The 24,366-nt window shown below is 32.8% G+C and overlaps 1 protein-coding gene across 10 annotated transcripts in view; it reads left to right on the forward strand.

The window, feature by feature from the left end:
• Positions 1 to 21,722, forward strand: part of LOC148600356 (uncharacterized) — a 72,275-nt gene extending 50,553 nt beyond the window's left edge. For 5 of the 10 annotated variants that reach the window (XM_088558002.1, XM_088558003.1, XM_088558001.1 and 2 more), the window contains 18 exons: positions 278 to 310; positions 1,483 to 1,506; positions 2,656 to 2,764; positions 3,124 to 3,894; positions 4,401 to 4,517; positions 5,234 to 5,590; positions 7,313 to 7,411; positions 8,686 to 8,806; positions 10,121 to 10,329; positions 11,033 to 11,331; positions 12,101 to 12,112; positions 12,912 to 12,944; positions 14,693 to 14,957; positions 16,154 to 16,344; positions 17,462 to 17,656; positions 18,092 to 18,247; positions 19,398 to 20,018; positions 20,467 to 21,722. In XM_088558002.1, the coding sequence (XP_088414128.1) occupies positions 278 to 310; positions 1,483 to 1,506; positions 2,656 to 2,764; positions 3,124 to 3,894; positions 4,401 to 4,517; positions 5,234 to 5,590; positions 7,313 to 7,411; positions 8,686 to 8,806; positions 10,121 to 10,329; positions 11,033 to 11,331; positions 12,101 to 12,112; positions 12,912 to 12,944; positions 14,693 to 14,957; positions 16,154 to 16,344; positions 17,462 to 17,656; positions 18,092 to 18,247; positions 19,398 to 20,018; positions 20,467 to 20,715 (3,861 nt within the window). In that variant the 3' untranslated portion in view covers positions 20,716 to 21,722. The remainder of the gene's footprint in view (positions 1 to 277; positions 311 to 1,482; positions 1,507 to 2,655; positions 2,765 to 3,123; positions 3,895 to 4,400; positions 4,518 to 5,233; positions 5,591 to 7,312; positions 7,412 to 8,685; positions 8,807 to 10,120; positions 10,330 to 11,032; positions 11,332 to 12,100; positions 12,113 to 12,911; positions 12,945 to 14,692; positions 14,958 to 16,153; positions 16,345 to 17,461; positions 17,657 to 18,091; positions 18,248 to 19,397; positions 20,019 to 20,466) is intronic. The other 5 variants (XM_088558008.1, XM_088558006.1, XM_088558007.1 and 2 more) reach the window with 5 other exon arrangements.
• Positions 21,723 to 24,366: the final 2,644 nt, after the last annotated feature.

Below are 24,366 nucleotides of genomic sequence, written 5' to 3' on the forward strand. Positions count from 1 at the left end.
AACCTCAGCAGACATGCCTTCTGAAACTCATGGTAAGAATTCAAATCCAATATTGTTTGACTATCTCATTATCTATCACTTTTTCTTGACATTTTTAAATTGATGAAATTTTGGAGAGAGGGCTGTCTGCATGTAGTGTCTATAGTGAGTATGGAATGTCAGATGCTGTTCTGAGCTTGGAAGTTCTTTGTTTATGGTATAAATAGTATATCAGTAAATTCTACCTTCAGTAAGGCATGCTTTTGAATGATATATTTCTTCTCATTAACACTCACAGAGGAGTAAAAGGGATGTAACCCCAAATGACCAAGTAAGTATCAAGATCCCTTGTCACAAAGAGTTGTCTCTCTTGGAACTGGTTTTTCAGATACCCTGTTTAGCAGTTGATATTAAATTTTTATTTTGAAAAAAGAGTTACTGCCTTTGAGATTAAGTTTCTGTTAGTATTTTTAATTTCTAAATAATTTTATAAAATATGACATTAATAAGCTTATGTCAAACCAATTAAATTTATTTAAGTTTGAAGAACCAAAAGTGAAAAGAAAAGATAGAATTCACAAGGGAGATAACTCTTTACAATTTTATTTTATGCATGTTAACTGCTAAATTGGGTTGTGATACTATTAACAATAACAATATGCTTGTGAAATAGCATAGAAAACTTATACATATTAACATGTAAAAATGTATTAATTCTAAGTTTTTATCCCATATGATTCTAACCATGGAATGAGGATGGTCAAAAGTGCTACACATGAAAATCATATGGAGTGCTACACAAGAGAATCAGTAGGAGTGCCACAAATGAGTATGATATGAAATACAACATATGATTATCAATGCCAAGTCATTATTTACATATGATTTTCATATGAATTTAGTGATTTGTGATGATCACATGTGGCATTTTTGGCTGTTAAGCCCTTCTTCCACCTCTACATTAAAATGTTATGAATATGATTGTGCACTTGAATGTTTATATTTTTATTAAACATTGTCATATTTTGATAATCATGTCAGTTTTTGTATTAACCTTTCAACATTATATGATTAATATCACCCTTTTTGTCTTTCATGTCTCTCACAGATGTTAAAGGTACTTATAACTGTTTAATTTACATATGTACGACTCCTCCTCTCATTTGCTAATGTTTTACTTATCAATTAAACCAACTTTAATTTGACCACTTCCTGTTGATTAGAGCTTCCAACGGAGCATTTTATTTTGCATCATTTGCTTACACACATTTGAAAGAATATTTATTTCACAATGTCTCCATATTTAATTAAAAACATTAAAGCATATTGGTGTATTCCATTGCCTATATTTTTTATTTTTGTGAATTGAATTAATTTTGATTTGACCTGTAACCCATTGCATATGATAAGGGCTTCAAACAATTGTTTTCTGCTTAAAATGTAAATACAAGTACACTGAAATCTGTTTTAACCAAACCACTTTTATATGATTGTATGGTTTAGACAGGTGTTCTGTTTACCAAAGTTGTAAGTAAATACACTTTATTTTACATGACAGGACTTCTTTAAAGTGTCTGGTTCAGACAGGTTTTTGGATTATTTAGAGTTCATTTTATACAGGTTTTACTGTGCATTCTTATAATTCAGTTGCAATGCATGTCTGTGCTTAGTTTTGGTGATCTGAACCTTTATTTATAAAGGTACCAGTATCGTATTGCATATCCCTGAGCAGGTGTACGTCAAAACATGGATGCTATAAAAATATAGTGCATTTTCTTTCTGCCTCTCTACAAACTAATATTTTGTCAAAAGATATGAACAATGACTTATAAAATAGAGCAAACATCACACTGTAAGATGAAGAACTTTTTTAAAAGAAAATCTAACATAATATCATAAAAATGTTTCACTGAAAAGGTTGGTTTGGTGAGTGCAAAACGAAAGTGAAAGTAGGGAAAATGGCTATTTATAGTTCGAGACTACTTTTCTGTCCGATCTTCGTGGACTCACCCTATTTTCTTTGCGGGAAATTATTTTTTCACATGTCCTTAGAAATGCTACATAAGTGAAAGTTTTATTGAATCAATTTACATATTTTTTAAAAAATCCTAAAAATATGCACTTCACTATAGAAGTCTATGGGAAAATTAATACGATACTGAGACCTAAATGTTTTCATGTTATATCCTATGATTTAAGAGTTATCTTTCTTTTGCTAGAAGATAGCAGTACCATGTTTTAATATATCATACCCTAATCATGACGTAAGAAATCTGCTAATGTATTGTCTATCTGTCTGAATTAAATGTGCAACTTTGATTATACCCCATTCAATGGGTCATTCTGTCCCCAATGCAAATTTCAGAAAGAAATAATGTGAATGTTGTGAGGAAACTTTGATATACAACCTTTTGATTAGCTTTGAAAAACTTGATATAAACCCAATTTTAGAATAAGGCTCAGGTACCAAGATTTTGAAGAAAAAAATGGATGCTTTCAGACTACCAGGCTTTTTTTCTTTTCTACAATGTAGTGCATGGATTTAACAAATTTTGAGGAAAAGAGGATGTTTTAATCTCCTGTCCCTGGATTCTCAAATGACAATGCTGCACCAGATTCCATATAGGGGTTTAAATAAAAAAGTGGAAATATTTAACAGTATTATTTATTTTGTAGGAATTTTATGTCGGCTCTAATTTGAATGACAATAGATGGCATACTCTTTATGTAAAACGACGTGGTAACCAAATAGAACTTACTGTTGATTCAGAAAGTCCAGTCAAAGGTACACTTATGTTAAAGTGTGAGATTACTTACTGAAGTATCAGTACAATGTGTGTATGTGTCTACATATTGAATATTTTTAGGGGAGGGGTGTTGGCATCTGGGAAACATTATTTACTACAATGGCATATTCTTTGATGATTAAGCCTTTAATTGTAATACAGGGAATTATTTGCCCTGAATCTGCCTCCAGGCCTGATTTCCTTTTGCTTTAAAGCAGAATTTCACTTTTAAAACCAGATTTTACCGTTATGTTTCTCTTACTGCTGTATATTTCCTTCAGATTTGCCCATTTCCATGTTGCTTGTTGGCCATGTAAAATCAGGGTTGTACTTTATTTCTAGTTTTTTATTTTTTTAGATACAATTGATGGAGAAAACTTCTACTTGAAATACGACAGAATATACTTTGGTGGAGTTGGGGACTCTGGTCTATCTAAAGAAGACCATCCAAATCTTCTTGGTATCATGCAAAATGTGTATTGGGACAAAACTGACCTATTTACTGACCTGAGAAGCAGACGCCCTGATTCATATTTTAAAGTAATTTGGATCACAACCCCTGGTGATATGAAAAAGTTTATTTACCGTCCTGTCACTTATGCAACTAGAGAAGTCTTCTCTCAGCTTAGTCCAATATTTGTGGGCAAGAAGTTCGGAACTTCCTTTAATTTCAAGACAAAAGAAGATAATGGAGCCATTTTGTACAGTAAGGGACCAGGAAGTAAATTTGTTGCTATAGAAATTGTTGATGGCTTCTTGAACTTTGTTCATGACAATGGTTTCGGTACAAAAAGAACTGTTGTACCAACCCCTGAAAAAATCTCTGATAATAAATGGCACATGTTTGATGTCAGAGAAATTCAACAGGGTGGAAAACGTAACTATCATGTGACAGTCGACGGTACTTCACGTAATACTGAAATACCTAGCAACCAGGGACTTGATCTGACTGGTTACCTGTACTTTGGAGGGCTACCTTCTAGTATGTTTAAGGATCCGATTGTGAAAACAAAGATCCAGTCTACCCATGGATTCATGGGATGCCTGGCTTCTGTCGATATGAATGGACAGTCACCTGACCTGATAGCTAGTGCTGATAACAAAGATTCTATTATCAATCAATGTACAGGTAAGTTGATTCTGTTTAATTTGACACACCTTGAAACCAGAAAATATAGGGTGAAATATAATATAATTTATTTACCCAGTCTTTGAGTTTTATTTGAATATCTCTTTTAATAATATTAATATTCTAACTTGAAGAAAGTATTGAGTTGTAATAAAGTAGGACACATTGATATAAAAGAAGGCAGAATTCTGCCTAGAGTTCTTGCTATTTAAATCACACAGGGGCCTCTCTAGGTCTTTATCAAAAGTTGAACCAATTCTGTATGAATTTCCATAATAACCATTGAAATAAATACAATAACCATAAAATACCACCAATATATAATATGTTATCAAAGGTACTGATATTGGTATCAGTTCAATTTAAATGGCAATAATCAATGACAAAATGTGTTGGGTCTGATATAGAATATTTTAGATATTTCAGTTTGCCACCAGCAGCATTAAAATAGAATTGAAGTCATAAACTACAGCTAATAATTCATGTATTTTTATTTATTTTTACAGAGATTCAAGCTTGTGCTTCAGAATTATGTGCAAATGGTGGAATATGTTTACCACAAGTTAACTCCCCTAAGTGTATGTGTGACTTTACTGGTTACTATGGACCAAGGTGTCTGGATTGTAAGTCATTTAGTCTGAAATGATATGATTTTACGCTTTTCTTTAGAGGTACAGAGCTATTTGTACTTACTGTGGATGATGTCTCAAACGAAAAAGAAATGTGAAACATTCTATGACACAGGCTGTGTGTCTGCTTCAAAGGCTTGAACAATCACTTCCTAACTGCATATGTCACTTTCGACAGAATGATTTTGAGCTGTTCATGTTTCAGAGCATCTACATCTATAAGACTTCACTGAAGCTTCATCCCTTATAATGACTTAGATATCATGTTTTAAAAGTGTTTAGATTTCATAACAAAAATTTCATTTAAATTTCTTATAATTAAACTTGTATACAACACATAATAACAAAACCTATGGGCACTTTGTTACTATGTATATACCAAAGCATTCTCCCGTATGTCTAACAATGCCTAAAACAATAGGGGATGTGTGTAAAATTTGGCAATTTTTAGGCAAAAAAAGGTAGGCGAAAATTATGGCAGATGTTTAGAGGTGCAAAAAGTACTTAAACCTTAAGTAAGTAAACTTTTGTGGAATTTATTTAAACAAGCTGCTAAAATATGACAAAATTAATAAGCACCCTGCAAAAATTACCCAATATAAGGATGATGACCAAGTGTCTTCGTAGTACATTTTGTTCTTTGCTCACATACTCAGGAAATTTCTAGATATGTTTAGTTTTCTAACAGCTAACATTTTTTATTTGTTTAGATCCAGTTGGAGTTTACTTCAATAAGCAGTTAGTAAACAAGAAATACGGGGTCATTAAATATGACCTAATCAACGCTCAAAACTCTGCGGAAGACAATATAGCCTTTGGTTTTATGACAGAAGAACCCAATGGTATCCTTGTGAGAATTGATAGTGGTGGTGCTAATGAGTTTATCGAACTGCGGCTAGAAAATGGGTATATGGTGGGTGTATACAATACAGGAAGTGGTGAGACCAAGATTAGATTTGATGATGCCAGATTGAATGATGGGAGATATCATGTGGTGAAGTTTACCAGGACAGCCGATGGAGGTTTTCTGACAGTTGATGGAGAACAGGTCACCAAGGCTCATCAAGGTTTCTTTTGATATTTTTTTATACTCCTACTTTGTGGGAGGTATATAGTGATCAAGGTGTCTGTCTACATCTTTTTCTTTACAAATTTAACTTCATCTGCTTATTATAGCCATATATAAAGTTTGGTCGGAAACTCTATGTAGGTACACTAGATCAAGGGATTTCAGACTGAAGCAACATCAGCTTCCTGTTTGATGACTTTGTTTATATTTTGACCAATGGGTTACTGGGGAGGGGGGGTGGTATTCAATTACAGTTAGGATAAATACTCAATTAAAATAGTTTTGAATGTAGATACAAATTAATATTTGGACCGATTTAAAAATTTGTGAAAAAGATGAAGTGGAACACTTTGTAAATGTGTGTGATACTGTTTAATTACTGATTTACTGATTACAGTAAATGCTTCATCAAATCAGTAATCAGTAATAAAGATTGACATTCAGTTTCTGCAAATCAAGAAGAAACAGTTCTAAATAATATTGGAAACACAATGTATGATTACAGTTTTATTATACATCGTGTAATCTTTGAAAGTTTGTCCATCCTCAAAATCAAAAACCTTGAGTTCTAGCAGCACTTTGATTTTTCTTAATAATTTTTTTTTTCCCAGTTTTTACACAACAAGGTAGGCTTTATTTATATATATTGCTAATTCATGTTGTCAATTTAGGAAAAGGAACATATTTTTTTTGTTTTTACAGTTTCTTAATATTCAGTTTTTGTTTTTGCATGTAGATTAAGTTTTATCACTATTTATTATTCATTGGTTACTACCTTAGTTTTTGTATGATTGTCGTCAATTTGAAGTAAAAACAGTGGAAAATAAAAGTGGTTAAACATGCTAAAAAACTTCTCCATATCAATTTTTTTTAAATTTTAGTCGCAGAGGGGCCAAAAATGTGCCTTATTGTACTTTTTCCTATTTACTAACCATGAAAATTGATATCCTCAGATACATGTACCTTTACATAATCATTATAATTTATTTTTTTTCTTTTTTTTTTTTTTTTTTTTTGGTGTTTGAAAATTACCGACAATCACATCTTCTGTTACATTTTGTACTTTTTAGTCACTTTCTGGTTATATTTGGCAAGGAAATGGTGTCCACACCCAAGAATCAACTTCATATTTAGTGAATACATATGTTATTACATATTTTATCATTTGTGAAAATGTAAAGTTGTTTCTTGGGTGTGAACATAGTTTTCTGGATGTAAATATGTCTGAAAAAAAAACAACAAAATTGACAATTCTAAGCAGTTTTTGCTAATTTGCTAAATAACATAAAATTATGGCACCATTATGATGTCATTACAGTGAACTAATGCCAAAAAATATTACTTTTCCTTTTATTTATATACTTTACTATGTTATGAACTTTTTTATGTTATCACAACAGAGTTGATATTTTAAGGCAATATTCATGGCTTAATGCCCCTATACCTTTGATTGTGGTTTTATGTACATATAAGTGAGGTGGTTTTAATAATCATTTTAGGGCCAGCCAAAACCATAGGTATTACATCAGTCTGTATTTACCTTACCAATACAGTATGATATTAAAAATGCATGCTGTACTCAACACTTTAAAAAAACGATAAAGATAAGCCAATCAGTCTTGACTCGCTAACAATTTTAAGATGGCATAGCTTGCCAGACAACCTCTAGAATTGCTGAAATATCTCCTCACCATAATTATGATATTATTGTATATTATAGCAAGTCATTCAGTGTTTAATGAAGTGAAGTATGTGTACATTGGTGGACACCTTGATGCCAGTAACAATGTTATGAATCCATTCACTGGAATTATTGGAGGTTTGTTAATGCAAAAAAAATACAGTAATAGAACATAAATCCTGTGTGAATTACTGTATATTTATGAATTATTGCATCCATTAGTTATTGCAATTTTGGTTTCCTCCATTTTTTTCCTTGAGACTGCCATTTTTTTTATTATTCCTTTTTTAATGTTATTTCTTTCAAAACTCTTCTCCTCTGACACCACATGACCAATTGGAACCAAACTTACTTTGAATGTTCCTTGGGGTATTGTGCATAGAACTGATGTGGGGATTTTTGATCCGTTGAAAAGCATGGCCACTGTTACTAAAAATAGAACACAAGGGTCAGACAGTAGTTTTTCGCATATATCACCTAAATTGTTAGGTTTAGTATTTTAAAAAATCTTCTCCTAATAAACTACTTTACAGAATTCAATGAAAGTTGGTATTTTTATTGTAAAGGGCATCCTTAACAAAATGATTGTTTGGATTTTTGATCTGTTATAAAGCATGGCCACTGTTACTAAAAATTGAACATTGGGGTCAGACAGCAGATTTTTGCATGTATCTCTAAATCGGTTAGGTTTAACCAAAATTTGACATGGGGTTGAATTATTCAGCATGAAGAGATCTATCTATGGTCAAATTTTGGTGAAAATTTGTTGACCCATGTTGGAGTTATTGTCCTTTTTGGATGTTTTTTCATGTTAATGATGTTATTACATTAAAAAATATTCTCCTCAGAAACTGCTCTACAGAATGCAATGAAAATTGACATTTTTGTTTTATAGGGTATCCTTAACGAAATGAAAGATTTTTGATCGCTGAAAAAACATGGCTGTAGTTTCTAAAAATAGAACAATGGGGTCAGACAGCAGATTTTTGCATACATCTCTGTTAGGTTTAGCCAATAGCTTTCAATTGCTGAAATGATCCTTTTTATAAGGCTTACAAATGTGTCCAATAAATCAAATGAAGTCAAAATTGTCTGACAACTCTTTGTTAGGGATATTGCCCTAAAAAGGCAAAAATTTTCCCCTATGAAGTGGTGTAAATGGCAAAAAACACATGAGCTGTAATGTAACTGTAGCGTTCCCCTTTTTGAACAATGATGATCACTCAGTCCTTAGTCTTTTTACAATGGACCTACATTTTAATGTGAAAAAAACTGATTTTTAGCCCTTCAATGGGACACTATAGAAATATTTAACGAAAAAAGACATGGGTCCACAGAATTGGTAAAGTGGCAATTTCTTGTATTGGGATATCAAAATACAGATTTAATCTGAAACCACTGACTATTTACAGGTGCCTTCTACAAGAACAACAGGTTTATTGATCTTGGAAACTCTGCTGCTGGAGCTTCGTGGAAGGGAAGTTATAATGTTATCACAAATGGAAAACCTGGTTATGTTCTTGTCCAAAAAGTGTATGTATATGTAGGCAATATCTTTAATTCTCCATTTACTTGTAGTAAACATCTCTTAATATTTATTATGTTAAATGTTTATAGTGTACAGTGCTTTGTTTATAAATAGAGCGCTTTATGAGAAATGTAGATAATAGAAAAATTATAAATAATAATAATTATCCATGTACATGGAGGGAATATCTTTTATGGTTTGATTATCAGTGACTGTTTTGCCCTTTTTATATCCCTCTGCAAACAAAGTTTGCTGGGGGGGTATATAGAAATCACCTCACAGTAATTTTTGTATATATGAATTAAAGTGGAAATAAGACAATGTCATAAACATAATTATTTTCCCAAATGTTCCCCTTAAATTCACAAAACCTGCTATTGATTATTTTAATTTAACATGACCAGCCAAGGCTCACCATAAAAAGTTGGAAATTTTTCTATTTTAGCTTTTCATGATTTGTTTAGAAAGATGTCAATTTTGGGACTCATGTAACCAGATCTATCATGAAATATAATTGTCTTATAAATTTCCTAGTTTTTTTCCCAGATTGAAAGGCACGGGCCCTTTTAGAAAGTGTTGAAAAATCACTGGGACCCTTCTGTCTGTTTGTCTGTCTGTCCATCTGTACATGTGTCTACATTTCCTGTCAATGCAACTCCTCCTAAACCTCTCAAGGGATTTTGAAGAAATTTTACAGAAAGTTAGGGCTTCATATATTGATATGTATAAATGAATAAGTTCTCAGAGGACACCAAAGGGAGATCATTCAACGTACGGGTTTTACATGTGTTAAACTTGTCAGCACAACTCCTTCTAAACCCCACAAGTGATTTTGATAAAATTTAAAAGGAAGGTTGGGCATCATTTGTAGGTATGCATTAAGGAATATGATAACTGTATGAGGACTCCAAAGGGAGAAAATCCAAGTTAAGGGTTTTACATGTTAAAACCTCTTCAGCACAACTCCCCCTAAACCACCCACAGGATTTTCATGAAATTTCCAGAGAAGTTATGGATAAAAGTCCATGTTTTGCTACGTATACTAATTATTGTGGGGAGCAGCTAGAAGTTGCATTATCAGAGAGGATAATTACATAGATTTTCTGTGTCATATATATAATAAAGAAGGACTTGTAACAAGTCTACATGAAGATGTACATATTTAAAAGATCTGGACAAACTTAAAAAGAGTGAATTGGAAGTAGGTGAGCAATTCCTGTGTCTTTCATTACAAGACACCTGTCATGCTACTCATTGAAGGGATAAATGAGAGAGAAACATATCAGACAAATTGATGTAATAATATATTTTTTATTTAGGAAACCAACAGCGCCACCAAGAATTCCTCTCCCTCCTAATGGTGGACCTTATATCATTCCTGGGGATATCGGAGGAGGTGGAGTGGTAGTCCCTGGAGGTTTTGGTGCCGGGGGACCCAGTGGAGGTAGTGGAACTGGAGTTGGCGGAGGAGGTGGCCTTTCTGGTGGAGGAGGGTCATTACAAGGGTCTGGTGGACCTGTTTCTTCAGGTAAATAGAGATATAATAATGGGAGATGTGGTATGATTGCCATTGAGATAGTCAGATAGTCATCCATCAAAAGTCAAGTAATCAACAATTAAACTTCTACAGGTCACCACACAAGTCTTCAAACTTCTACAGGTCACCACACAAGTTTTCAAACTTCTACAGGTCACCACACAAGTCTTCAAACTTCTACAGGTCACCACACAAGTCTTCAAACTTCTACAGGTCACCACACAAGACTTCAATGATGGACAAAACCCAATCTGTAAAAGGCCCTAAAATAAATGAAGTGACACTATTCATAAAAGATAACCTAATCTACAGACAAAATGTAAAACAAATAACAAGGAGCATAAAAAACAACAATCATTGTACTACAGGCACTAAAAGTAAATAGTGGGGTTCAATCCTCTCCTTAACCTTGGACAGTGGTGGGAAAATACAACAATAAACAAACTGGAAAAAATAGAGGTAGAGGTCATTACCAGGATTTAGTGGGTGGACCTGTTGTATAAGGTAAATAAAGGAATTATCTGTTTAAAAGGAGATTAATACTGGAGTCTTTTGCAGAGTATAAAAACTATTCTTACATGAAACAAATGTGGATATGCTGTATAGGTACATTGAAACTTATCTAAAGTAAGCCCAATGACTGATAACTGTTCAGTTTACATAAAAATGAATTATGAGTATAATATGATTGTAGGTCTGACAGGAAGTGGAATCGGTACGATCCCTGTCGGTGTTGGAGGGGCAGGAAGTGCCCGTGCTGGTGCTGTCATGGGAGCGATCCTTGGTACTTTGGCATTTTTAGCCAGTCTGATATGGGCATTCAATGGCTTGAAGCCTGGTACTCCTGTTTGTGGTGGTGGAGGTGGAGCCAAAATGTCAATATCATCTCCCACAGCAACCAACGTTTCTGTAACTCAGGCATTGATAGGTAGTGGAGGTGGAAGTTCGGCTGCTGCTGGTTCTGGTGCAGGAGGAGGTGGTGGAGGAGCTAAGGTAAGCAGGAAAGTTTAAATAGAGGGGACCAGTCCTAAAAATTTTAGAATTTATGAATATACATTAAATGTACTGTTAACAATTTCCAACCAATAACAGCAAACCAATATAAATGCCTTTCCCTTAACAGAGCTTATAAGACAGGTTTTCTGTTTAGAGACTGTATAGGTAAAAAGTCAAAAAATAATTTAAGCAGGTTTTCTATAAGTGTAACTTACTTTTCAGTAACTTGAACTAGATTTATCTATACCTGTTAACCTTTGGAACAGTTAATGTGGGAGAATTTCCTTCATTGACACTGTTGCATGTGGTAGTTTTTTACTTATAGGCATAATTTTTTTATGTAATTATTCAAAAAACCTTTAACAATTCTTACACTTTTATTTTGGAGATTATAAACTTTTCATAAATTTTATGGGAGTGTCTCCCCAATACGAAAATCAATCAATCAATCAACCTTTAAAAGCATAAAGCTGTTGTAATCACATCAACAAATTTGTGGCAGGTGTATCTAGAAAAGCAGAGGACACTTACCTTACTGGTGCACCTAGTCCATGCTCCCAGTTTTTAGTGGAGTCCGAGTTGCTCATTTGCTTTTGTTACTTTGTATGTATTAATTTAGTTACTTTATGTTCTTTGTTGTGTATGTCTGTTTTCCATGTCTGGTCTTTGTCCCTGGATTGCATTCTTTTGACTACCGCTATAACCTTGGTTCCCTTGATTACTCTTTGAAGTGTTTTAAGATTTTTTTTTCTTCACTCTCAAACAGTTGGACACAGAAGTAAGTATATGTTTGATTTGCTTGCTAATAAGTGTTTAATTGTGCACCAGTCTGCCCGAACAACTTTCAGCAGACATTCTCTTTTTTGCCTACCTTACCAGAAAAATTCAATAGCCATTGTCATTTTTTGCCTGTTTTGCCAGAACAAATTCAACAGATATTGCTATTTTGCCTACCTTGCCAGTAAAAATTCAGTAAATATTGTCATTTATTGCCTACCTTGCCAGTAAAAAATCAATAAACATTGTTATTTATTGCCTACCTTGCTCAGTTGCTTTGTTTTGATTGTTATTACTGCTAAAAAATCAATTTTAGTTGATCTTGCTCATATTTTGCTTTAAATTTAAATGTTTTGCTTTTTTCTGCTTTCACAGATAATTTTCAATTATCATCTCAATTATTCCATTCAAATTTTTGTTATGCATGTGCTTTTTATGGAGATACCGGTATAAGAAATTATACTAGTGTTCCCAGTTAAGAATGAGTAAGCATTTCATGAAGAGATAATGGTTTTGAATGTAATGCTAAGATTTTACAACTTGGGGAGTAACAATTTGTTTTTAGCAGGGATGGAGGGGGCATTTATTTTATGAAAGAATTGATTCCACAGTGGAAAAAGGTTCCAAGTAATGAAAATGGAGAATTCAGAGAATAAATCATAAAAGAACTATATAATCAAGCTAGAAATTATAAAGAAAGCCAATCTGATATAACCTTTAAGCCTCTAAAAAAAGTAACCAAATTGTTACTCCCAACAGATTGAAATGGCCATAATGGATTTTTGTTTGTTTCTTCCCAGTCTGAATTTTTCTTTATCTACCCTGAAACAGAGGTATGAACCTTATTACAATTTTTCAGAATTAAGCATGTACTTTTTTTGCATGTCTCATTGAATTTTGATGACATTTTCAATTTAAACCCCCCTTGGATTGTTTAACTCTGTGTAGTAGAGTTTGGAGGGGTACACAAGTAAAATTATTTCACATGATTTTCACCTGTGCAAGTAATCTGTGAATGAATTCACATAAATTTCACGACATTCATGTATTAAAAGTGAATTTCACTTTAAAAGCATATTTGAATTTATTGTGTTAAGTTTGCATGATTTCTTCTCAAGGTGGATTCAAATTCTGGGGAACTGTATATTCCTCTGTTAAAAGGAATCCATCACTTGTCTTGAACAAGCATCTTGTAAGCCCAACTTCTCTTGTATTTAATGGACATTCATAGAACTTCATGAGAATTTTGATGTGCATGACAAAATTATACATGAATGCTTGCAAATAAAGATACCTTACTTCAAGGTATAACATACTCAGAATTGTCTTACTTTTTCTGACAGTATTATTAGTTTTAATACTCCACTTAAGGAAGTTACAAGGGGTATAATGTTTTGACCTGTGTCACAATTTCTTGTCACCTCAATAGGCCTCCATTTTTATCGATTTCCTTCAAACTTTGGTGAATGGTTAGTACTAATTAAATCTTGGATGGTAATGATTTTCACAAAAATCAGTCTAGGGGAACATTTTATTGTGGGGAAAGGAGACTTAAGTAAAAAATAAATGATTTTGGTTTGTCAAAACTTTAATGAATGGTTCAATTACACATAAATTGGTCAAGGGTACAATTTTTTGTAAGGGGAACATAGTACAAAAATGTTAGAAACAGCTACTGAATCCTGGCAAGATTAAATAGGAACAATAGTAACTCCTCCATTATTAGACAAAAACCAATACTGTTTGTATGAAACCTTAATAATACTCCTTAGTATCAACCACTCTGCTCTCACACCCCTCATTTTTTTAAATTCTAGTTCTATCCCTGCTAAAACAATCCCTGAAAGTACATGCTTTAATCAGACTGATTGTAATCTTGGCTGATTATCAAATTAATCAATTTACTGCTTTTTAACATGCACTTTTTTAGTTTCAATCAAGGTTAATTCACTTGTTTGGTGGATAGTGGAAAGGCCAAATATTCTTTTTCTGATCTCCACATTTCAAACTATCTTTTGACTGCTTTTGCATTTGAAATGAATAAAGCACTTCTTTTACTTTGGAAAAGGGAGCTGTTTGAAAAAAAGATATCTTTACAAAATAATGCTTCATTTTCTTTTGAAAAATAGCAACTACTTCACTAATGTCACCATGCCATATATGTAAATAATCATTTTAAACTGTAATCCGTATTTACATAAAAAGAAATGCATGGTGATTTATTTATTTTACTCAATAAATGTACACTGTACATATATATGGAATAACAGTACCATCTTAATACTGTTTATAACATTTTTTATACCTGATTTACATAGGTCATAGGGCAACATGTTGTATTATATACTGGAAACTGTGTTTAAAAAACTAATATGATTATGATTAGCTACATCTTAATGGCCTTCGGTTGTTCAAACCTATATTCAAGTATGCATTTTTTTTAAATAAAAATTCAATAATATAAAAAGATTGTAGAATAATTTCAGTTTATTTACTGCAATGGCACAAACTTCTTGAAATCTGAAATTTCCCTTTTTTTTTCAGCACAAATTATTTCCTACATTTACATCCTTTATTTCAGCTTACTGTTATGAATGGTGGTGCTGGAGGTGCTGGCGGAGGAGGAAGTTCTGCATTCACTTCCTACCAACAAACTTCAACCTTAACAGCCGATGGTAGTTACGTTGGTGGTGGATATACCATGGGTAGTTCATCAGCTGCTGGTATTGGAGGTGGTACTGGTGGCGGTTATGGTGTTGTTGGTGAATACACATCTACAACTACCAGGACGATGGGAGGAGGTGGCAGCGTCTCTGGATATGGAACTGGGACTGGTTATGGTACAGGTTGGTAAAATCATACCTTAAATTGGAAAATTTTTTAAGTATTTTTATTTTGGCCTGTTTGGCACCTGTCTTTAAAGTGCCAAAATTGAACACCCCAAAAATGGTGACTGCTAGAATTGTCAATGAAAATGTTTATTAACTACCAAACCTAAACACATCAAAATAAAACATACCTGTTTTGGGAGAAAACCACCAAAATAACCAGACACCAAAAAAATTCACATTTTTGCAATTTAATCCTTACACAGGTGAAAATAGGTCACACTAAATTTATGTGAATCAAGATTTATATGAAATTCATGTGATTTTCACATGAAATTTCACCTTACATTTATTTATATCAAATGAAATATCGGCCAAAAAAAATACCAAAGCGACAGCAGTGAGATGATTCAAATACATCAAAACCCCAAAAAACATGACCTAAATATGAACACTTGTAACAGAGACAATCTACATACACAATGTAACAAACTGAATAAAAAAAAAGTCATCTTAAATTCATTTAAACATTGTGTGAACATACAAAGTTGTATGTATTTGAATCAAGCCATTTGTATTGTGTCTGTATGACTTCCAGTATGTAGGATAGATTTAATCTACAAATTTTTCTAGCTGTCTTTTGATGGACATATGGTATTTTGCTGTCCGTTTGTCTGTCACACATTATAATAAAGCTGTAAGTGGGAGTTAATTTTTTTTCTTTAGGGGAGGGGAAACAAGTTTATCTTCCTTTATGTAGTAAACTTTTTTTCAGTGTTGTCAAGTATGGTAAATGATAAACCCACTCCCCCATTTTTTTTGTTTTACATCCCATAAATCTTGACAACATTGAAAAAAAGTTTACTACATAAAGGAAGATAAACTTGTCCCCCCCCCCCCACACACACAAAGAAAAAAAGTTAAGTCATAAGTACAAGGGTAAATAAACTTTACTTTAAGCCGGTTTAGTTTTAGCCGGCTCGACAAGCTGGACAAATTTTCTTACTTTGAACCTGACTTCAGTAATAATTTTCTAGTTTAACTTTATGAATTTACTAGTATACTACAGTATCAAAGATTTTTAAAATTTAAAAAAAAAGTAATATAATATAATTTTTCTTAAATTTTAAAAATCTTTTTATACTGTAGTATACTAGTGGTGGACCAAGAGTGCTTTTTTTCACCCCTGTCTAAATGGTGTGAATACTTTGTAGGTGGATCTTACACTCACAACAGAATGTATAGTACAAGCACAATGGGTGGAGGTTCTGTTATGGATGGAGAATCTACAACAGCTGACTATGACATTGCTACTGGAACCGGTACCATGATGGGTGTAGGAGCAACCAGTACAATGAACAGATATAACACCATGAATACAATGCAAAGTCAATCCAATTATCAGGTAAAATGCCAAACATGTTTCTCCCATTCACAGCCTGTGATTAAAAATGCATGTAACTTTTTAACCACTGAGTGTCTAAAATTAAATTTCTGCTAGAATTTTTCTACCATTTTAATCTTTACAAGGTTTCTATCAGATTTCATGGAAGAAACCCCTTCTCCTTGAGCCTATTCTTGATTTAAATTATTTTAAAGTATGATTTTCACCTGAACTGAGCAAATAAACTTTGTGACAGAGTTCATCTGAAATTCATGTGTATCAAGCCTTCACTTGAAATTCGCACGAGTTGTTCGCATGCAATTCATGTTCAGTGAATTTCACATGAAAATCATGTAAATTTCATGTGAAGTTCATGTTAATTTCATGTGAAGCTCAATTAACATGAATTTCATGTGAAAAATATCTGCCTGTGTAAAGCTTGCATGTTGAAAATTTAGATTTTACCATCTTGAATGGAGAAATGAAACCATTGGTGAAGGAGAATCTATATTTATTTGTGGAAAATGGAAGACTTTGTGTGCAAGAAATGTTTTATGATTTTAAAAAAGGGAAATGGAGCATATAGGCCCAGTGGAACATACAAATGTAAATTAATAAAAGTTGATGTGTAGCTTTTATATTTTTGAAGATATTTTGTCAGCAATCTTGATTTGACAGTCACAAAAAATTATTTACTGGCTCTGCTAAGATGTTGCAAGTAAATTCAATTTGTGACTGTCCATGATTAACACCTCCAAATCTTCAAGGATGGTATAGTTTTCTACTAAACACATTTTTGTAGGTCCTGAAAACGATAATTCAATTTTTGCATTTTATTTCTTTTATCCATGATTACCTTTCATTAGATGTACCATAGTAAAAACATGTCTATTTTTGGCCCAAAAATTTGTAAGTTAAATGATTTTGAAGACAAATATTGATATCACTTATCTTTAACCGTTTTGAAGTTAAAGGGGTACTAAATTGGGCCGCACCTAAGAAAATCTATTTTTTTATTATTTTTGGTGACTAATTCATGTAGTGATATTCCTAGAACTAACCAGCATTTTGTTATCATTAAAAAGCCCAAAATTTGCAAAATAAAGAGATAAGCAATATTTTATATCTTGTACTCTAGGTCCAGAATGTAAGAACCGTTTTGATTAACAACCAAGGTATCCAACAGCTGGTGACATATCACTCAACAGGTGGAGCTGTCACACCAGGAGCTGCTGGTGATGAAGTCCGTGTAGATTGCTGTTTGATGAATGAGGATGGTAAAACTGTAGTCACTGGATCAACACTAGGACCACCACAAGTCTGGAATATGCAGGTAAAAGTCAATTTCAATCTCTTTGGGAACAAAACTTTGTGCATGAAAAAAAACGGATATTATGAAAATTACAAATGCCTCAGTGTATTTTTTAAGGCTGACAACAAAAGTAATAAAATTCATGGTTTATAGTACATGCTTTGCAAATTTTAGGAAAAGTGCACTCATTTTTAGGTAATAAATAACCAATGCTTTGCAAATATTAGAAGTGCACAAAAACAAACTTATGAATTAGATTTTTATTACATGTTGTATGTGTTGCATGATTAATTTCTTTTTCAGATGATTACTCAATCCTTGAATTTAGTTGGAAATAGTCACATGACGACTTTTCTTGATTTTTTTTTACTGTTCTTTTTTTGAAATCTGCAGTCCTATCAAGCTGCATCCTGTGAAACATTTTATGTTTTATTAACATCCTTTAACTTCTTTCAGACTGGAGAGTTATTGAGAATCATGAAGGGTGACACCATTGGTTCAACCAATCTTCATTTGGCTTGTAATGAGCGGTTGCTTGTTGGTGCTGTACATGCTGACCTTGAAATTAATGAATATTCCACGAGGAAAGGTGTCACAGTGAAAAAATTACAGGTCAGTATTCTTTGTTGTGGGGGAATGGGTAGAAGTTGCTGTGGTAGATAGTTTACCATATAGCAGGTAATTGTCACAGGGTTGCTATTTTTTGCACATTTTAATGGTCTGTCTAAAAAAATCAAAAATAAATTCACTTAAAAAATTATCCCTGGGCTAAAAGGGATACTTCTCAATTTTTACTAACCCTAGTCTGAAAATGCTCCAACTACATTGAATCTCAAGTTGGCAAAGTTCATTCAGTGTATCTAGTTTCATAACAGAGAAATCAGCTCTTTTATTTTATATATTAACCTACTCATTATTTGTGCACCACTAAGCATCCACCAAAATAAGAAACCCTCAACAAGTTTTGCCTTAAAATAACCTAAATAACCCTCTATACAGTATTGTTAACCAACCTACATCAGAATTTTCAACAAAATTTTGATGGAGATGAATGTTAGGTTTGCATAAATTCAATATATATTGAATCTGTTATGAAGTGGGTTGTCTTGTTAGACTGGTTTCACGCTACTATGCTGTTGTCTGTAAAAAGTCCTTAATTGACTGTTTTAAAATTCATGAAGTTTCATGTGTTGGCAACTTTAACCCAGGCTCGATGACTACTACATTCAAATTTGGCTTAAATAAAATTAAATTACATTCCACAAATTTATAGCTATATCTTTTCTTAATGCTGCTTTCATAGAAAGCTCATTCAACTTATAGTGTAAATGCAAGCAAATACATCAAGGAAGCATTTCCATTTAATACACATTGAATTTGCATAATACATGTATTAGAGGCTACATGTTCTATTATTGATATTTTTGTGGTAGTTAACTCCAGTGCTGAAGGTTTAGGTTCCATTTTTTGCTGTGTCACACCATAGACTTTAAAATTGGTAGTAACTGCTTCTTCACAAAACATGTGGCATTTAGGAGATGGAGTAATGACTTTCTTACTCAAAGTGAGAATAATGTGTCCAAGTGGTACAATATGCCTACCTGTGGCCTGTTGTTTCTGTTAGCACATCAAAGACATGACTAAGCTTGTTAGATTAGTACATAGCAGGGTCTATTCTATTGAGTAAAACGTTTTTGCCCTGAAATGCATGAAATATCTGCATTGGACTTTATCTACAGTGAATCAATCAATTTATTTTCAGATATGGGACTTTGTAACAGGAAAGCCTTTAGATATGAGTCTGGATGAGGCCTGTTCAGCATTGTGTGTCATGTCAGATCCAGATAAAGTGGTGTTTGGACGGTCAGATAAATTTGGTAATGCTTCAAGTATAGTTGTGTGGGACTTACTTGGAAATCAACCAATTAAAGAAATGAGATATGATGCCCCTGTAGGAAACAACGATTATATGAACTACTTAGCTTTATCACAGAATGATCGCTACTGTGTAGCAGGGTTTTCAAATTCTTTTGAAAACTGTGCAGAATTTGTTGTTTTTGACATGACATTAACCAGTTACAATATAAATGATGCAAACATTCTACAATTAGATGCTAATCCAGAATGTACTGCCATTTTGCCTCATGAAGAAGCCTGCACAGGTTTACGTAATGGTGATCTGGTAGTCTGGAATTTGAAGACAGGACAGCCTGAGAGGCAGCTGCTTGATGCAGGACGCCACGCCCACAGTGGTGAGATTAAAGCCGTTACTCTCTCACAGGACAATAATTTTCTGGTGTCTGCGTCTGCTGATCACTCAATGAAACTCTGGGATATGTCAACAGAAAAACCTACAAGGACTCTTAGAGGTCACACTGATGAGGTCAGTGTTTATGATGTTAATACTGTAGTTATTTGTTACAATAAAAAAGAATGATGTTTTTTTTTTAAAGCGTGTTCTGTGCATTAGCATTCTCAGTTCAGATTTTGGTTATTCACAATAATCAAATGGTTATCCTATTTATTAATGAAGATTTTTTTCAATAATTGATGATTATTTGCTAATAATTTAATTTCAGATGTAACACTCTTTCTTATTGGATAAGAAATTTTTACCTCATCTCATAGACCAAATTCTGTCATGTGACTGTGATGTCATCAACCTTTTCTGCTGATTTATTCCTTGAATTTTGATACTAAAATTAAATTATAAGGAATGACTTTATAAAATTTATAAATAAACACAGAATTTTGATCACATTTTGGCAGGAGATAGCCTGAAAGTTATGATCAAATACATCGCAAATTTAATGATAATATTCCTTTTTCAGGTTTGGTGTTCAGCTATATCAGCAGATAATGAGATTATAGTTTCTGGCGGCAAGGACGGCACCATTCGTCTTTGGCGAACAAAGAATGGAAGTGAGATTTGTGCCTTCAATACAGGTGTTGATGTTTTCAATGTGACCTTGAGCCAGGATAAAGGCACCATTGTTGCCCTTGGTGACAAGTTTGGAGCACGTAAACTCATCATGTTGCAGGTTGTGAGAACCAAAGTGCGTCGTCAAACGACATCATAAAATTGACATTTATTGCCATGCTATGCTTGCTGTATGTCACAGGGTTTTGCAGTTTATTCATAATTTTTCATATATTTTGAAAATGTTAAACATTTTTTCTATATTTGTGTTACATCCATTCCCATTGTTTACATGTATTACACTGTATTACACTGTAGTACTATGCCTTGATTTTTTTTAATTTAAAGGAAAAAAAATTCCTTGTACAGCTATTTATTTTTCATCATATGAAACAATATCTCTCAAAAATGGTAATTTGCAAATAAAAAGCATTAGATGTATTTTTTGTACTCTGTTTGATAGACCATAACAAAAAAGAGGAAGAGATAAAAAGTATACTATTTTTAGAGTTTTTTTTATTTAAAAACTAAGACAGAATTTTTGGAAAAAATTGTAGTTAGTCAAAGTTTCATTTTTTTTTTTTTTTGCTTCATATTTTTATTTACAAAGGTCAGAGGTCAAAGTACAAACATGTGATCTTGTAGCTTTCAAATTGCATGATACTTAATGCATTGTCTTTTTTCACTCTTCAAACAAAATATATATTATACACATATCAACATTTAAATACTTGTATATTTGTATTCAACTTTACTGAAAGGAAAAATACATCAAGTTTAGGAAGATGTTTTTTAAAAGAAAGGTTATGACATTGAAATATTGGTTGTTAATCTGTCAATATAAAAATTAATTATAATTAGTTTATATGAATTATTGCTTTTGTCATTTAAAAATATTTAGTGTAAAAAATTAGCATGAAAAGAATAGTTTATGAAAAACTTTGTGTCATGTAGTTTTTTTGTTTTATTTATTTTGAATCAAGTCTTCCAATGTAATAAAAATATGTTTTGTGAATCATAGCAATTATTAGTCATAATCATAAAAAAGACTGATACAATGAAGAATCCCAATACTGGATCTCCTGAATGAATACATAGTGTGTTTGATATACATTTTTATAATTATTTATTGACATATTATTGCTTGAATAAACATTAATGCATTAAGTTCTTTTTGTTCCTTGGTATCACTGGTGGTGAAACTGAACACAGCATTCTTTAATTTTTTTTACAGTGTAGGATTTCAGTTCAGATGAGTCATGAAGAAAAAAATATTTGTTTAGTGTAGAGAAAGTGAATTTCTTTCTTTTTTTTTCTTTTCTTGTTTGTTTTTTTTTGTTTTTGTTTTTGTTTTTTATTTGCGGGGGGGGGGGGTAAATTATAGAAAGATCAAGATTTCAAGCAAAAAAACTAGTTTTTTTCTTGGAGGTGATGGTAAATTCACCCATCAAAATTAGATACATCAAATAGTCATAGTGTGACATACATGTATTGGGTGTATATTGGAATCATCTTGTCCCTCCACTATTACATCCATCTGTCCAAATTTTGTGGTAATGGTATCAGCTCTCAATGGATGGATTGATTTCGAATTTGGTGTATGGCTTCATATGGATGGGGCATATGCTGTAAACAATTTTTGATGCTTTCTAATGTCAACTACTTGCAAGAGTCAAGGTATGCCTAGCTCAGTTATGCATTTAACGTTACATTTCTGAAGGAGAAGATATACCTAACTTCAAAGCATAAATTTGCATAAAACCCATGGTGTAGTACATGTATTAGTATACTTGCTGCAGGACAAAACGACCAAAATTATAAGATAAAAAGAGAAATATCTTCTAGTGATTTGACAGGAATCTTTCTTTTATAATTCTAATGTTCCGAGATACAATGTTGAATCAAGAGATTAAAGATGATCAGAATTTATTCCTGTACGTGAAATTTTACAGAACTTTGAATTTATTATACCTGCCACAGGAAGTGGCCAGGTATTACGTGATACCATTCTTAAATGTACATGTCCATCCGTCTGTCCATTCCCCAACAATTTCCAGATGATAACTTGAGAACGAATCAATGATTCAAACTTTGCTTAATTGTTAAGTACCACAAAATGCAAATTAAGTTAAATTTTCAGCAAAATCCGAAATGTAGTTTGTTTTTAGCTAGGCCAATTTGAATATTTTGCCATCCCCCTTTTTTCACCATTACATGAAGTGGTATCACTAATACCCCATTTTTTTGGATGCAGAGATGTTGACCCAATTTTGATAATGTAACACCTTTCCAGATAAAATGTCTCCAGCAGCTGACTTGCCATACCATTTCTGGGGCAGATCCAGAGATTTTGAAAAGGGAGTTTCACACTATTATTTCTCCTTTTTGCCCAAATTTTACACAAAACTAACAAACTTTCCAACAAAAGGGGTGGCTGACCCTTGATACCCTTCCCATGTGTCCAGCCATGGTTAGAGTGTAACAAAATTTGAAAAAGGCTGATATAAGGAATTGACCATTGAGACATACTTAGAATACTACCCCCCGCCCCCCACCACCAAAAAAAAAAATCCATAGAATTTACTATGTATATTAATTTATTATAATTGTTTAAGGTTGTCATCTTCAAATGTGTATGTCATCTATAGAAAAAAAACATATCCAATCTTAGAAGTAACCTTAACCCCCCCCCCCCCCCCCATTTAAAAAACCTCCCTTGTAACAGTGATTTTTATTGGAGTATTTTACCGGTCTTTCAGCATCAGTAGCTTCCCCCCCCCCACGGTGAGCCCCAAAAACCATTATACATTTTTGATCTTTTATCTGCACCTGGTAGCTGCATTTACACAAGGGATGTGTATTGGGTTTACCTGTAGAAAGGTGATTCATTCAATGTCGGGAAGATTAATTTAATATATACCTCTTTTACCCTGGAGTCAAAATGAAGACAGATTTGACAAAATAATGGTGTATTGTTATTGAAGTTGGATGGTTTGGGGCAGTTTGCGAAACGGAAAAATGTTTTGTGAAAGATAGTATTTCATCGGATTGTATAAAATGCTTTTTCACAATATCTTGAAAATAGTATTATGAGCTTCTATAGCATGTTCAACGGTAGTCGGAGTTCAGAGTTGACGAAATTTATGTTCAATTTGAGTCATTTAAAGCCTTGGAGTTAAAAGGGATTTGTAACATAAAGTCTTGCTCCACTTGCAGCAAGGGCAAAATCTATCATTCTATTTAGTGACTAACGCGCCACTAGCGTATCAACCCTTTTATCCTAGAGCAAGAAACTTTCCTATCTATTCCAATGGGAGACAATTCAAATTCATCTTTTTTTAATCTTCATGCAAATTATTCATAATACCAACGTCAAATTATAAATCAGTTTTATTGTATGCTGAAAGTTAATACTCATAGCCCGGGTCAAAAGCTAAAGAGAGCTAAAATGGGCAAAACAAGATAGCTAAGACAAATCCACTAAGACATATATAAATGAGCAACCCAGACTGAAGTATGGACCAAGTGCACCGGTAGGGTAAGCATTCGAAATAAAATGGTAAACTCTACGTGCTCTTAAGATGAAATGTCTTTTCTATAAAAAAAAAAAAGAGTATATTTTTCAACTTAATTTGACATCATATGGAAAATTATACACTTTATGTTACATTTTGATGCAAAAATGGTTTATTCTGGCTATTCCAACATTCTAAAATTTATAGGTAAAAATTATAAAATCCATGTAGGAATACCCAGAACGGTTGTATAAACAAGGGATTAAGTTTGTGTATACTGTAAAACAAAACTTTAA

This window comes from Perna viridis, chromosome 13 (assembly GCF_037379345.1).
Source record: "Perna viridis isolate PV_CMFRI_1.1 ecotype Kerala chromosome 13, ASM3737934v1, whole genome shotgun sequence".
NCBI classification, from domain to species: domain Eukaryota; kingdom Metazoa; phylum Mollusca; class Bivalvia; order Mytilida; family Mytilidae; genus Perna; species Perna viridis.